General features: G+C 38.4%; 1 protein-coding gene across 3 annotated transcripts in view; it reads left to right on the top strand.

Moving 5' to 3' along the window:
- mdu (mitotic spindle positioning protein meduse) overlaps positions 1-17,322 on the top strand; it is a 109,904-nt gene that overhangs the window by 79,713 nt on the left and 12,869 nt on the right. For 2 of the 3 annotated variants that reach the window (XM_083117292.1, XM_083117290.1), the window contains exons 3-6: positions 360-548; positions 6,570-6,690; positions 8,743-8,910; positions 16,699-17,112. In XM_083117292.1, coding sequence (XP_082973418.1) covers positions 360-548; positions 6,570-6,690; positions 8,743-8,910; positions 16,699-17,112 — 892 coding nt within the window. The remainder of the gene's footprint in view (positions 1-359; positions 549-6,569; positions 6,691-8,742; positions 8,911-16,698; positions 17,113-17,322) is intronic. The other variant, XM_083117291.1, reaches the window with a different exon arrangement.

Consider the following 17,322-nt stretch of genomic DNA (forward strand, 5'->3'; position numbering starts at 1 on the left):
CATAATTATACATACACCATTAGGCGATCATTAGAAGTATTACCATATATGTTGAGTATAACATTCCAACCAAGTTAGTCAGCAAATTAACGTTGAATATTCTGTGTAGATACGAATGTATGCTTCCTAAAATAAAGTGCATGCTGATATATTAAAGTACAAATGAGATGAACATATGAATGAATAGTGAAATTTTAGCTTCGTAGCAGCAGTGGACTGGAGCTTAAAAATATTTTAATTCTTTAGATGCTGTTCAAGACAGCTAGGCAGTTGCAATTCTTATCAAATACACTGAGAATGTAGAATATATGTATGACAAAGTGCAAAGAAACAGTACTCATTCTAGATCTTGTTTTCAGCAGAATGATGAGCCCTGAAGTGCCGACACAGACGGGATTTTCCCATCACAGGACTCAGTCCCTGGACTCCATGAGCTCGGGTCACAGCTCAGCTTCAGGTGGGAACACAGATTACTATTCAAGGAGGAGAGTTACTGTGAAACCTTTAGATGATTCAAATGACTATGAGGAGTTGCCGGCATACATGAGGTAAGTTCAGTGTATTTTCCTTGAAAACTTCTTTAAAATAATAAAATGATTGTTCGTTTTGTTTGTAGTTGATCAGTTAACTTCTCTTCTCGACTCTCTAGGCTAATCGCGACGATTAAGATAAATGTTGGCCAGGGCTCGTGCCAAAATCTTCGGCGACAAAAAAAACTGTGTCGAGGACTCGACTAGCGAGGCAACAAGACAATGTGAACATTTTTGTAGGCTTATTTTTTTTCTGTACAATGTTCTTTAGCCAATGGTTAGCATAGGTTAGGTGTCATGTTCAAATTATATTTTGAACTGCTGTTTTTTTGTGTTGGATTTTTTTAGGCATATGTGTTGGAAGTGGTTGATTTATCGCCAACAACAGGATTCCCAGGAAGATTTAGGTAGATAATTCAAGTCTGGCGTAGTTGAAGATGCCTTGACATTGGGGGAATTCCAGAAGTCGTCTAAACTTTATCTAAATTACTCGTCAACGGTAGCAGACAGAATTATCTTGCTCATGCCGAGATTGGTAGGACCAAAACGTTCATTTGGAAAACATCTGTTTGAAGTTAGTAGTCTTTCAGTATATGATTATTAATGTAGGTGCCGGACAAGCTTAGGTAGCAAAGGAGATCAATATAGGAGATGCCCCGGATATAGTTTTTAAAAAGTAGTATATACTTACCAGTACATTAACCACGAATGAAGTGTCGCGGAAAAGATGGGAAACATCCGTAGCATATTAACACTCCTCGACTATAGGTGAGAACTAAATACCAGAGGTTTATTCAAAAGTTCCAATCTAGATAGGATGTACAGTCACGGGCACTTCTGCGTTGTAGCGATTCCATTGAAAGTAAGTGAGGTAATTACAGCCCAGAAGTGTCCGTGACTGTACAGACTTCTGTGATGGAGAATGAAAGAGAACCTGAAGGAATAGATACATGATTTAGTTTATTTCACTTCGCTTTTCTACCACTTTGGACTAATCGCGAAGATGACAAAGGAAGAACAAACACAGATAGACAACATAACAAGCCGCACAGAGGATTAAATTGGCTGAGTCGGACACCAGAGCCTCGCTAGTCTGAAAAATGCAGTTCAGGGTGTACAGTCACGGACACTGCCGGCTTGTACCATTGAAAGTCAATGTATTCATTACAAGCCGGCAGTGTCCGTGACTGTACAACGTGGAAGTGAGGTTGAAATTTGGGTGTCTGCAGAAAAGTTATCTCTTACACCCCTGAAGGAATAGGTGTTTGATCAAATAGATATGCATGGCACACTCAGGATTCCTGGCACTCTAGCGACGTAAATTCCTGAAATAGAAAATTAACATCTCGCGCCATCTGAAAAAAAGTTTGGCGAAAATTCTTCTCGTTAATGATTGTTCTGGTCACGTTCTAAGACCGAGATGTTCCAGGTGCACTGCAGTACACTAGAGACTCGTGGCTCTTCAGGCAGCTTGTCTTGCAGCTGCACGTCGCAGGGCGATGTAAAGAAACACCGAAGCACCATCAACTTCTTGCACATAGCCATAAATGTATCCACGCTAATTTCACTTCATAGCCATATATATATATATTTTTCTTGCCGGGGTTACCACAACCCAATGTGGAAGAGAAGAACTGCGTTTGTGAGAACTTAACAGCTCTTGCATAATTGCTTTTGGCCGTGTAAATGAGTATCGTGTTTCTACGGTAAGTCTTCACCAAGCGGGCTACCAATAATGCAGCGTCATGACTAGGGCTAGGATTTTGATGCAAGTGCATCTTTCTGGGGGGGGGGGGGGGCAAGGCAGAATAAGTAGTTAGGAACGTGTTTTACACGTAAGTGAATAAATTTGGATGCCTTTAGGGCATTTTTATTCATTTTTTGACCATTTTTGGAGTAAAGGTTATTTTTTAAACCTTTTAAACAGTTTGTGTCATTTATCAGACTTTTAAAAGTCATCTTATGCATTTTTCTACATTTTACATGCAACTGTAACCCTTTGAAGAAGAGAGGTTCCCGACTCTTGTCTCATTGCCTTCAGCTCAGTTCTCACGTGCATGTGTACGTACAAGGCTCTCTTGTCAGGCAACCGACAATCCTTCACTTCTTAAAATTTGCATAATGATTTTCGTTGTGTACTGAAACTCAGTACTTAAAGTGTAAAAGATGACAAAAAGTGAACTTCTTTACTTGTACTACCATACGCAATCAACATGTGATAGATACTGTAACGTTAATTTATAATTTGAATTTCTCTTGGTAGTTTATGAACTTGTTCTACAAATCTTTAAGAATTTTTAGGTCATTTTTCTAAGTTTATAGGGCATTTTCTTGCATGTATTAGGTCATAAATGCAATTTTTAAAGGTCATTTTTGGCAATTTTAAGGTCATCAAAATCCCAACCCTAGGTATGACCATGACTGAAGTGAGTTTTCACTCCACCCCTCCACACTGGCTCAGATTTTCTCGGGGGAAGAAGACCTGTTGTAAGTTAAGTATACTGGTGCCATGCTAGTGCACATGAGAAAAGTAAGGGGAAGATGATGGTTGAATCGAATTTTGCAAAAACAAAGATTAACTAGTACTGGGGGAAGGGATTATTAGAGGGTGAGCTCATACCGTGGTGGACAGGTAGGTTAGTTATTCAAGTTAATTAATCAAAATTAAATATTAGAGAATGCTCAACGACCTTTTGGCTCCCCCCATCTTTCGGCGCTCGATGAGTCCGCCCCCCTATCTGTTACTGGCATGACTTCAGCATTGAGGGAAGGAAGCAAAAATACTTTTTCCACAATTTAAACAATTCACTATGATTTTTTTTCAAAAATAAAATATTTTACTGCGGGTTTGTTAGTATCTATTTTAATCACAACTTAGATGGAGGCAACTACCCCCCTCCCCTCTCTTACCTTTCCAAATTGCACCGATAAATAAATTGTGTCATTGAGAATACAACATGCGATTCTAAAATTTATCAAAAGTCGAGTGTAAAGTAGTTATCATTGTATGATATCCCGATGGTGTAGTGGTAATTGTAATCATGTGGTCGGGTTCGATACTCGATGGAGGCACATAGTCTTTCGGATCCCATTTTAAACTTTGGGTGCAGTCCCGATTAGCCTTTCTGTGCATACAGTGGACTTAAAAACAAACTCAACACTTCTTGTAGGATTTAAAATTGTTCCAACTTTAAACTTCATGTTTCAACGCAAACTGCTTGCGTGGTTTTTCTTTGCCAATTTTACTTTGCATGTTCACTCCATTAAGTTGACCGTGATGACTGGGAATAATATTCATTTCCTCATCTGGAATTCGAACGCAGGACATCGGTCACGGAGCCCGTTACGCAAACTACTAGACCTCGGAGTCTGACACTAATTGATGACGCTCAAAATTCGAACAGGAGGATGTCAATATTGGTAAACTCTCCATATGTGCTCGTTGCTGCTAAGAAACTCTCACGAAATATCAATACATTCGTTTTCTCTACTTTCGATTATTCGTCCCACGATGGTGTAGCCTACATTAGTGATGTAGGTCGAGTAGCGATTAATGCAAGGATACTTAAGCTACAGCCGTCCTGAAAGGATAGGTCGTTAAGCTTTTTTTCTTTCCTTTTTGAGCTCTTTATTAGGATAAAAAATATTGGTCTTGATGTGTTTGATTCAGAAAATTAGAATATTTCTAACAGTATGCCCTTGCGTGCGTGTTGTTTATGAATTTACTAAATTACACAAAATGCTATATTGGAGCCAGAAAATGTATATCCCTATCAATACAAGCTTTTCACTTGTTCATAATATGCGTACTTGTTTCTCTCGAGTCAATTTTTATTTATACAAGCCTAATGTTACCAGAATTTTTTTGTCAGATGTAAACTTGGCCTGCTGCTTTGTTTTTAACAACATAACAATCTTCTAATGAGCATCTAAGCTCATTCTTGCATGTTTATCTAATACTGAGCATTTCTCAAAGCGTTATCCTGTTTCAAGAGTCTAATGTCAGTTTCCACGATTTCTTGGTGTTAAGGTCAAGAATACGTTTCTTGCATCCTTTCTTACACAACTTGCGCTGTTTGATTCAGTAACGTTCAGTTTCTTTCAAAATTATAACGTGGTTTTTACATTATGCCGTGTATATGATGGAATGAAGGAAATGGAAACGTATGTCTTGGTGGCAGAGTGCGATAAGTGGTCGACTTTCGAAAGGTTCCTGGTTGTTTTATTTGTGACCTCCAACTTTCTACCGATTTCCTTTTATGAAATGTTCCTCCCTTGTTAAATCGGGGAGGATAAAGAAGAGATGAAAACAAGAGGATGGATCAGGGTTTGTAAAAGCTTGTCCTTTGGTCGGCATACTTCCTTTTGTTTGAAACAATTCCGCTAGAGAAGTACAAACAAGATCTGGAGATTTTCTTAAAAATAAATATTTCCTCGAAATATCTTCATTAGAATTAAATTTTTCTGTTTCCCAGGGACGCCCGTTTTTGAGATGATGCTGGATTATGCCAGTTCACATTTCCAAAATAGCAAAAGTAAAAAAAAAAAAAGGTAAAGTGCTCCCCTGTGCATAGCACCACGCCATGAAGGCATATAGGGGGTGTGGGGGTAACGCCCCACACTTTCTTGATCCGGTCGTGAGTGGAGGTGATGTGATCAGCATCACGCCCCTGACCGCCTTTACCCCCCAGGGTTTCCCCCAGGTACCCATGTTATTCGACGCTGGGTGGGCGCCGGGGCCGCTTTCACCGTTAGAAAAGTTCCCGGATTTGAACCGGCCGGGGATCGAACCCGGGACCTTTAGCATGGTAGTCAGACGCGTTACCGACTGAGCCACCGCGGCCACCCAAAATAGCAAAATAATAAAAAAAAAAACTTTATCAGGAGGTATTGGCAAAGCTGTTCTTAATCCACACATGACAGCCAGGGAGGGCCTGCAGCTAACATTACAAATCCAATTGCTAATCCAAGATACAGGCGATACATGTTACTGTGTAATTGAACGCATTTTAGAAAACCTTCCTCGGTCTGTTTACCATTACTTCCTACACCCAAAAAATTTCACGAGTCGCCACTGAGGAAAAGGTTCTTGACTCACCTCACCCAACAGGTTGTTAGGTGGCTGGGCTTTCCCCTAGTTGATAGCTTCCTGGAAATGAGGCCTGCTCGAGAAAAGGTTCTTAAAGCCGCCGGCCGTAAGAGTAGGCCAGAGTTATAGGCTGAACGACGAATTCCAGGCCACAAATCAACAAATTTTGCAATTATATGAAATAATATTGTGACAATGGAAAGAACATTTTTCGAAAATTATTTTGGTTGTAATGGAAAATGATCACAAGACTACTTTGATTTTGCAACATCACCATTAATTTTTGTACAATATATTTACATACTAATTATTGCGTTTCCATTTTTTTTTCGCCTGCTAACGTATGTACGAAGTACAGATCTTACAACGTTGTTTTTTTCATCCGAATGTGACGAACCGAACTTCTTATTACATGAAATACTCTTCTGTTTTTGACGGGAAATGCAGCACGGAAAAGAGAACGATACATATCGCCGGCACGATATGTATCGTGGGGACGATATATATCGCCGATATCACGATACGGAAAAAATATCGTATCGTCTGTGACGATATATCGCGATACCTAATATCCGATATCGTCCATCCCTAATGGTGACTGTACGGAGTCATTCACGGTTCTATAAATTTTTAGTATTCTACTTTTATTGGGTTAGCTGCATCTAGGCAGAATCCCAACACTCCGGAAACCCTCTGCTGATAGTTGTTTAGATGTCTAGCTTAGGAAAAATGGGATATTTTTGCCCCCGCCACCACCATCACCAACTTTTTTGTGTGTGAAACTGAAAATTTGATAATCTCCACATTGTGTTCCGGGTCGTAGCGTTAGTGTTTCCTATGCGATGAAGATTGGGGGGGAGGGGGTGCGACGCTGCTCTAGAAATCAAGGTTTTCAGCTAGAGAAGTAGTTTAGGAAGACTAATTGTTCCAACGTGCAATTTCTTTTTCAGGACGCAAAAAGAAACTCCCATCGAGCGTGAAATAAGACTTGCCAGAGAAAGGGAAGAGGAGCTTCGACGTGAGAAAGGACTTTCTGCTGTTAATTCCCAGCCACCAGTCAATAAACAAGAGGTGAGTGAAAGTATAGAGATAGTACTTCATACTTGGATCACTCGGAGGAGCAACTGGGGTGGTGCACCATCATGCAGGAGACAAGGCCGTAAATCAGCTTTCGTTTCCTGGGCAGGTAGGGAAATAGGTAGTAGTCATAGGGGAAACTGAAAGAAGGAACGATCACATACTCGTCTTTTCTTGTATTTTATTTCGGGGAGTTAAAAATTAGCATGGGGATTCATTTATTCCTAATGTTTCCTACATAAAATGTTAGGTACTTTCATCCAGTGTGCGAATTAAACTTTTTGCTTTGGGGTACGTAAGGAAAACTTTTTTTTAGCAGCAGATAAATACACATTATAGTTGGTATAAAATATTAGAGTCACACTTCGAGTACATATGCTCAATTTCATGATGGGATAAAAATTGTCATACCGTGTTCTTCTTCCTCTTTCCCCTTTTGCCTCATAGCGTCAGAGTTGCCTTTATCCACTTCATCCATCTCTCCCATTCCTTTGCCATCCTCTTCATTTCTCTCATTCCTTTTCCTTTCTTTTCTATTTCTTTTTCGAATGTCTTCCGGGGTCTAACTCTTGTTTACCTTCCCTCTTCTTTTCTATCTTCGTCCATTCTTACCACATGTCCAAACCATTTTAGTTGTCCTTGTGTCAGTTTCTCTTCTGTTGGCTTCTGATTTAATTATTCTCTGATTCTTTCATTACGTACTTTATCTCTCCTTGTTTTACCAACTATTCTAAAAAAGCATTTCATCTCTACTGTCGTTATTTGTCTAACTTCTTTTCCTCTTACTGGCCAATTTTCACTTCTGTATAGTAAATGTGGTTTCACTACTGACTTATACACTTGTAGTTTAGTTTTGGTATATATTTCCCTGTTTTCGAAAATGGTCTGGCTTGCTTAGTTGGTAGCATTGTTAGATTTCCTTACTACATTAATCACTTCCTCTTGTATTCTTCCTGTCTGGTTTATGAATGTTCCCAGATACTCGTATCTTTCTGTCTGCTCCAGTTCTATTCCATCGCATATTATGTGTATTCTTTCTTTCTATTATCTCTTCCATTCTTCCTATTTGCATCACTTTGCTCTTATTTGCATTTACCGTCATTCCTTTAGCCTTTAGCACTTCTACCAATTCTGTAACTACTTCCTGTAGCTTGTTATCTGTATTATGTCATCTGCATGTACTAATGCTTGGCAATGTATCGGTCTTATATTCCAATTACCCACTTTTTCCTTGCTGTTCTTCTTTGCATATCTTTAGAACTTCATCAATAAATACTATAAAGAGTAGTGGGCTCAAGCTATTTCCCTATTGTCCATATTTCTTCTCCATGTACAGAGTCAAAAGCAGCCTTTAGATCCAAAAATGCTAAGTTCAACTTTTTTCCTTTTTCCTAAATATTTATCACGTATTGTTCAGATGAAATATACGTGATCTTGTGTTTGTCTTCTAGAACGAAAGGCAGCCTGTTCTTCTTCCATATCCTTTTCTAACTCTTTCCTTACCTTACTTCCAATATTCTTGAGTACACTCTAAGTGCAACGATGGATAGACATATTTCACGATAGTTTTCACAGTTGGTTAAGTCTTATACAGTTATATATATAATATAATGTTATTTTCCCATTCTACTGCTAATTTCTCTTCTTTCCAGATCTTCTGATAGAGTTTAGTCATTGCCTTCCAGAGTGTATTTCCTCCATATTTTATATATTCTGGATCTATTTAGTCTAATCCTCCTGCCTTTCCATTTCTTACTCTTTTCACTGCTTCATATACTTCTTCTGTTTCAATTTACTTTCCTACCATGTTCAATGACTTAAAATACTAGTTGTGGACCAATATTCAAGAGAATTAAATATTTAATTGTTCATTTATCTATAGTTTCATAACTCCTTTTCTCTGACCCTTCTTACTTCCTTTTTTCCCCCTGCATGGTTGAGCAATAGTAGCTACAGTATGTGCAGAATTATGTAAGTTAATGAAATATCATTCATTCTGTTAGCTGAAATAGTCAAATAGTAAAATTAAATTACTTTTAACTGTAGGTTCATCATGTAGTAAGCAGCCCTCCTGTTCTTCAAAATAATACAAGAGATGTGCAACATCGTATAGCCACTAACCGTATTCAGCAGGAGATTCAGCAGGCTACGGAAAGAGAAAAAGAACTTCGAGAAATTGGAAACCCCCAGAATTCAAGTGATGGAGATTTTAAGGTAAAAGTTTATTATTTTTTTAAATTTTAAATTTATTATTGTTGGGTCACTTGAATGTATTGGCTAAGCAAATGAGAGTAAATGCAGTGAAAAATAAAGCTTCACAGTAATGCAATACAAATCCAATCCAAAGTTACAGTTTAGTGCTCTCAAGGTATTTTGGTGCAACAGCCCTTTGAGGGCCAGGGCCTGCGAAATAGATTTTATCTGGGTGATGCATGGTCAGTGAATCAAGTACCATTGTCGCTAGTTTAAAAATACAAATTTTTCATTATTTATATATCTGATGTTCAATTGGGCAATTTACATTACTGTGCAGTAGATTGAGTACAATTTGTATGGAATACAGTGAATCATAGGCCTAATACAATAGTTTTTCTAATAAAGCAATATTGTAAAAATATGCATGTGCTTTAAACATGATAGAACACCAAGACTAAGTACAGTGCATTCATTTTGACTCTGGGCCGAGATAGCATGCGACATGGTGCAGATGCCGGCATTTTCGTCCTGTAACATCTTGCTTATTTATGCACATATCTTTAGCATGTAGACAATTATATTTATATTGCATAACAAGTACTAATCTGTGTTATAAGAGTTGTCCAAAGTTGTTCATGCCCTATCTCGGCCCACAGCCAAAACTTAAACTAAAGCACTACATTATTTTACGACTGACATCATTAATCAATACTGAGAATAATGTTTTGTAATGCAGCATATATATTCCCTTTTAATCATGTTGTCCAAATGTCAAATACAAATTTCAAACCCTGGATTTATACATGTCGCCCACTAAATACTATTTTGTCATATCTGCATGGACTCTTCAGGAGAGCTGATTGAAGTTGGATTTACATGTATTTTGAATACACTACACAATTTGCACAAATATTTTATTATTGTTGATAATTCACACCACTTGACAGCCAGATGCATCACTTCAAAACATAATGCATTAACATGTATGGAACATGATAATGTCATATACTAATTTCCAATGAAAGGTGGAGATACGACAAAACAGTATTCAGCTGATGATATGTGGAGGCCTTGGCTAAAATATGTGCTTCTATGAAAAAGTCCAGACAGTCCACAAATGTACAACCGAGGTTGCACCTCTCAGTCCCAGAGGTTCCGAAACTGTAGCCTGCACAGTTTTGATAATGTTAAACATGCGCAAGAAGGTATACTCTCTCTCTCTTTCACCCCTTTCGCTATCTCACACACACACTTTATATATACACACTAGGGTGACAATAAAATAGACACCCATGATACGGAACACCAACATTTATTGGCAAAGCAAATACACAGGTGGTTGCTGTGAATGTGGAATCTTAATACTTGGTTTGTCCGCCTTTGTGAGCCACCAACGCCTGTAACCGACATGGCATGATTTCAATCAAACAGTCAATGGCGCCTTGTGGTACACGTCCCCATTCCTCAGACACATGTTCCATTAACTCATGTTCGTTGCAGGGCTTCTGGGACCGCTTGTCCATGATTTGTTGCATAATGTGCCACACATTCTCAGTTGGATTCAAATCTGGCGATTGGCCAGGCCAAGGCAAGATATGGATCCCTTGCTGACATTTCCAAACAGCTGTTGTTTTTTTTTGTCTCTGTGGCATGGGGCCCCATCTTCCATAAAAACATAGTGTTTTATCCAGAATGTTGTGAAACACTAGAAGCAGTCCATCGTGTAAGAGGCAGTGTATTTTGCTGCATTGATATGTCCATCACAAAATATGATTGGCGTACGTCCACCATGCAAAATTGTCCCCCCACACAATCACACTGATGACACCTATTTCACCCTCTGTTTGACAAATCTGTCATCCAGCTGGCTCGAGGCATGCCTCCACACCCAAATCCTCCCGCTAGCACTGAATTGGCAATACCGGATTTCATCAGAGAAGATGACAGTTCGCCAAAAGTTGTCACCGTGCAATGTCATGTACTTGGCCCACTTGCAGCATGTTTTTTTTTTAAATTTTGTGAGCAGTGGTTTCTTTTTTGCCACTCGTTCATAAAGCCCTTGCTTATGGAGATAACGCTGAATTGTTCTTTTCGCAAGTTGTGCCGCTTGCGCAACGTCGGTCACACTGATCCCTGGATTTCTGAGGACGTGTGTCACTATCGCTTGTCTGACACATGCCGATGGCCCTGGTCGGTCGGGTTTGTGATATACACTTGTCTTTCTGTCCTTTTTAAATTGTACAATCACCCTGTCACTGTTGGCAATGGTATGGCCAAAGACGTATTAATCTCTCATTGAGGTGCGCCACGGTCCCATTGACCAATGATGTGCCCTCGTGTAAAGATGCTAATATCCTTGGCACCTGTCACATGTGGCATGGTTGACAGTCTCACATCCTTCCTTCCTGATGTTTGTTTGAACTTGGAATGGAAAACATCATCAGTTAGAAGCACCATTGTGGTGACGATTCTCTGTCAGCAGGTGTCTATTTTATTCTGTCACCCTAGTGTATATAAAGTATATATTTGTGTGTGTGTGTGTGTGTGTGTGTGTGTGTGTGTGTGTGTGTGTGTGTGTGTGTGTGTGTGTGTGTGTGTGTGTATGTATGTATGTATGTATGTATGTATGTATTCCACACTAATATCGGTCGTTTTACATGTCCCCACCCCCACCCCTAGGGGTGCCAGGGGTGTTTTGGAGTTGAATGGCATTGGGAGTGTCACTATTCATCTTAGTGACCCTGAAAACTGTGGATTCCACACTAATATCAGTTGTTTTACATGTCACCCCCTTCCCACCCCCTCCCCTATGGGTGTCTTGGAGTTGAATGGCATTGGGAGTGTCACTATTCATCGTAGGGACCCCGACAACTATGGATTCCACACTAATATTGGTCGTCTTCGATTATTTTTACATGTCACCCCCTTCCCACCTCCACCCCTAGGGGTACCAGGGGTGTCTTACCTGCACAGTATTTCTTTCCAGATTGTAAGTCATATGTGTACTAAGTTTGGTCATCGTGAATGTCACCAATTGTAAGTCATATGTAGACCTCGGATTTTAGGTTTTTAACCTATTTTTCCTTTGCAGGTAAATAAGAAATAACAAGTTATATCGGCGTTTCATAAAAAAATGAAACAACTAAGTTTTATAGTGCCTAAAATAACCTATTTTGCTTGTTAGTACGTATTTTAGGTTTACGTGCCTAAATTAAACCTTTTTTATGTTTATATATATATATTTTTAGGTTTTACAGGATTTTTATATCTCTCAGAGGTATTTACTATACCTTTTCCGCGCTTAGAAGGGACTGCACTGTAAACACAAGGGCAAAAGTATTACTCCGCCAGGCTTCAGCGATTGGATGATCGTAAAGCTTCTGCTGCTTCCACCACGTGTGAGAGAAAGTTGGCGCGAAAGCAATGTTACAAGTTACGAGAGATTAAATAAAATGGAAAACTATAACTATTCACAAGATAAGCTGAACTTCTGTACTTAAGAATTTAATTTGAAGATATAAAAGTGTTTTACTTGCCTAAGCAGAGTCAGATAGAAATTCGATTCCTTACATAGATTCCTCCCCTTCACTGTTGGTGCCGCCGCTACTGCTATCAGCTGGATTGATAAGTCGGTCAACAACCGTGTCGCACATGTAATCTGATTCCCAGAAGCGTTCCTCTTCTTTCTCCAATATGCAATACAATAAGGCGTCTGCCTTTGCCGGTCGGGTTTCTTAGCCCTGTGGTTAATCCTGAGAGGAAAGCCTGTTTTTTTAGATTTTATGGCAGAATCTACCCACACCTTAGAAACAGTATGACCTTCATTCACCCACGTTTCATCAAGGAAATACAACTTTCGCCCCTCCTGCCTGTATTCGCGTATTTTCCTCAGGTAGTTCCGGCACCACAACAATATGTCTTCTCGGTTAACAATAATATTTATTCTGTTGCGTTGCACAAACTCGAAGCTGATTTCTTTCAGAAGTGTGTGGAAACTTGTTTTCTTAAGGTTCGGCAGATCCGGATCACTATTCACACTCACCAACACTTTATTTATTGTTGGCGCTTCGTTCCTCTCCAAAAAGTGATGAACCTTAAGACGGATCCTCGCAAACTCATCGCACTGAACTTGTGACACAGACTTTAGACGTTGACGCTTTTTCCCTGGTGTTGTTAAAATGCCCTCATTTAGAACCTCGCTGCGCGCAGATTTTACACTCTTAACAGAGACACCAGTAAACTCAGATGTCAATTTCATCACGTCCTGGGTAACCATAGTTGGATATTTCTCGCAAAACTTTGCGAACACATTCAATACAATTTGTTTCTCTGCGCTTTTCAACGGTTTCCCGCTGCAGTGTTTAATGTAGCCAAAGCAAACATCCATCTCGCACAAATTGAAATTCCCTCCCGCCTGCCCAGCCTTTACGCATGCGTGTTGTACCCAGAGTAAAAATTGTCACGTCTTGTGTATTTATGCCAACCTGGAGTTCATTTACATACTAAATATTGGTTATGATAATTCTAGAGTACGATAATTACAATTGTGTTGAAGGAATGTTCTATTCTTGCAAGTTAGAAAGTGGACTATATTTTGTTGCACGTGGCAGGGTCGGTTGTTCAAGCAGGCTCAACGAGAAGTGTTGCCAATCCGCCTATTCTTCTGCTAAAATTAGCTGTTTTGAACTTTTTGGTCCTGCATTGGTGACAATAATGGCTTTCAGATATTTGCACAGTAGTATCATACTTATTTGACTTCATTCAAAAATAGACATGGAAGTGACCTATTTTTCGTTTGTTTATTTATTTTCTTTAACAGCAGTATTAATCCTTGTGGTATTGTTGCAGATGTTCCTATTCGAACGTTCTCTACGTCGCTGTTTCTAAATATGATGCTAGATTTTAAAAATATTGAAAAATGGAAGAAATAAAGTGGCTGAAGTTCCATTTCGTTGGTAATTTTCGATTCGTCACACCTCTTACGATTTTTGAGTAAATTAGACGAAATTCTGCACATATATTCTCTACGTCCATTGCAAGACAGGACTTCATTTTTTGATAGCATAGAAAAAGAAAATCGCGGATCCTCGATATTGGATTTTTTTTCAAATTCTCTTACAATTTTTGTCCAATTTGCGTGAAATTTGGAAAACTCTAAAAATGTATGCAAAACAACTCTAGTTATGTGAATATGTTTATACTACATATATATATATATATATATTTAATAAACCTACGGATATACAAAGGTAACACTCGGAAAGAACTGGCCATTCAAAAAATGGCTTTTCTTGTGAGGGAAGTGAGGAGGAAAATTTGTATTCTTTATTCTATGAAAACTAGCAACAAATAGGGTATGTCATGTCCACATTGTGATTATAGTGATTATCCATAAAAAGCAGAGTTGTGAGAATTCGCTTTTCGCTATATTCTGCAGTTATTGGTTGGCAACACTGTATTCATACACTTGCATTTGTTTACAGTACAGTTCCTTCTAAGTCATAAAAATAATTTCTACAATATAATGTAGAACACTACACACTGTGAGAATTCGCTTTTCGCTATATTCTGCAGTTATTGGTTGGCAACACTGTATTCATACACGTGCATTTGTTTACCGTACAGTTCCTTCTAAGCGCGGATCCAGTATAGGTGTGGTTGCGAAATAATTCAATGACTGGCGTGTTTGAAACATGTTTTCTGTCGATTTCCCTCCCTCCAAGTATATGATGTTTATCAAAGCTTTAAACAAAACAAAAATGTCTGACGTCACTGTTACCTGCAGACAGTGGTGGCGAAAGGGGACAGTTCCCCCCTACTTTTTACCCCTGCACTATAGACTCTTAATGCTAAGCCTTGCCTACTAAAATAAAGTAAACTGTCCTTCCCTTCCCCCCATCCTCCCCATTCTCAGTTTTGGCATCCAATCGTCTCTACTGCCTGCACAGTCACAAGTGCAAACTTCTGATCTGTGTGGCCTTGCTCACTTTCACGTCAGTTTGGTTCCTTTTGGCATTCATGCCTTGCAAAGTAATATTTCAGCATTCAAATTAGCACTACTGACTATGTTTCTGTTGAAAGATAATTTTCAGCACATGAAATGATCCTCACAGACAAAAGGTGGACTTTGAGTGTGGATAACGCAAAAGGATTCACGGTGGTCACTAGGACCATGATAAAATTCAAGTATAATTCCTGGTTTTCAAGGTGAACTTTCCAAAAATTCAAGGATACAAGCAGATATTTTCTCTATTCCAACCTTACGTATTACCGACTCTCACCCTCCCTTCCATACACAAAAATATGGACAATATAAAGGGTTTGTATGATTCCAATGTAACAAAAAATTTACCTAATCAACTTCAAGATATAATATTTGGTAATAATCTTCAGTTTGTTAGATAGATTGTTCTGTAAAAGACACTAACAAAGTAAACTGATTGAGAAAATGTTGTTTTATTTTCTGTGTAGCTTTGTTGTTCATCCTCAAAAAAAAATGAATGAATAAGAGCTAAACTGAGAGAAACTTGCCTCAGGGCATTTATAAACATGTATAAATTTAATGGGATATGGAATAAAAAAAGTTGCAATTTTTCACGTCTACGGAGAAAAAAATGAAATAGAGAAAACATCCGCTTGTAGAGAGCGATTACTTTCGCAACATCACTGGCAGTTAGGCATTTGCAGCTTTGGAGCCAGTCATACCTCCGAAAGCGTCCAATGAACAAGCGTGCCGATGACGTCATCTCAAGCAAGCACAAATTGCTAACCTCTTGCTTACACTCTAAGTCACTGGCAGGCTTGTTTTGAAAGTAATCATACTCTACCTTATTTCATGTCTTGCCAAAATTCATGAATAATTTCCGGTGCCAATAATTCATGTGTAATTCCCAGAATTCAAGGAATTCCAAGTGAGTAGCCACCCTGATATTGTGCAGCAAATTATACATACGTAATTCATTTTTCATATCAACAAGTAACTTTTTTTTAACAGCACAAGTGCAGTATTGCAGATAATTTTGAAAATTATATAAAGAAATGAAAATTTGTTTAGAAAATTAATATTTGGTTATTACGGTTCTTGTGAAATTTTGTTTTTAACGATTGTATCTAATCAGTATTTTTCAGGAATTTTGTACCCAATTAATTTTTTTTGCAACCTATTTCAGAATTTTTCGAGCATAATTTAAGGTTTTTAGAACCTATTTTAGGATTTTTAGAACCTAAAAATCCGAGGTCTAGTCATATGTGTACAAAGTTTGGTCATCATGAAAACCGAAAACTATGGATTCGACACTAATCTAGTTCATTTTTGACATTTTATTTTTCACCCCCTCTCAGCCCCATCTGGATAGGTGATGAACTTGGAGTTGAACGACATTCGGAATGTCACTATTCATCTAAGCGACCCCGAAAACTATTTAATCCACACTAATATCGGTCGTTTTTTATTATTTTTACATGTCCCCCCTCCTACCCCCTGCCCTAGGGGTGCCAGGGGTGTTTTACCCCTACAGTATTTCTTTCCAGATTGTAAGTCATACGTGTACCAAGTTTGGTTGAAATCGCTCCAGGCGTTTGAGTTATGCCGGAACAAACACACACATACATCCATTTTATATATATATATATATATATATATATATATATATATATATATATATATATAAATAAAAGATTTGAAATCTTAGTGCATAGTTAAATGACCATTTTGGTATTTTTAAGTGCAGAAAGATTTTGGAAATTTATATTATGTAATGGAATAAGATATACTCGGTGAATTAATATTTTTTGTTTGTTTTTCAGGCTACCAGTTTAACTGATTTATCAGATTCTTCCATTACGAGCAATGACAGTAAGCAATCCCCTAAAGCTTCTGCAAATATTTTACAATCACCAATGAATAAAAGCACTCCAACATCACCATCAACGAAAGCTCAAAATTTTGCCTCACCTTTTAGAAATACAGGCTGGAATGCATCTACTGGAACTATAAGTCCAATCACAAATGGAGTTTCTTCACCTCGAAGATTTGCAAAGGTTCCAGGGCAGAAAGGATTAATGGAACGTTTTCTCGCTTCCCGTGGTAGGATGATGTCCATTTCTACTTTCTCTCCAACCCAAAATGTCAGTAATGGCTCCTCAATCAGTGCCAACACTCCAGTCGCATCACAACCACCAAGAATAAAAAAACCTGAACAAACACCATCTGATAAACAGGTAAGTTTTTACATGTAATAAATTGAGTTATACTTTAAAAACAGATTAGGACTAAAATTTAATTTAATGCATTTGTGTTACAATAATCTCTTATAAATGTAATGTAGGTTCATACAGTGGATACAGGTGCAAAAACATCAATAACAATGTGTTCATGAGAACATTCTTTTCATTCCTAGTATAGCCCGACCCTGTGGCCGAGTGGTTAGC

Source organism: Lepisma saccharinum, chromosome 2 (genome assembly GCF_977018435.1).
Source record: "Lepisma saccharinum chromosome 2, izLepSacc3.1, whole genome shotgun sequence".
Lineage (NCBI taxonomy): Eukaryota > Metazoa > Arthropoda > Insecta > Zygentoma > Lepismatidae > Lepisma > Lepisma saccharinum.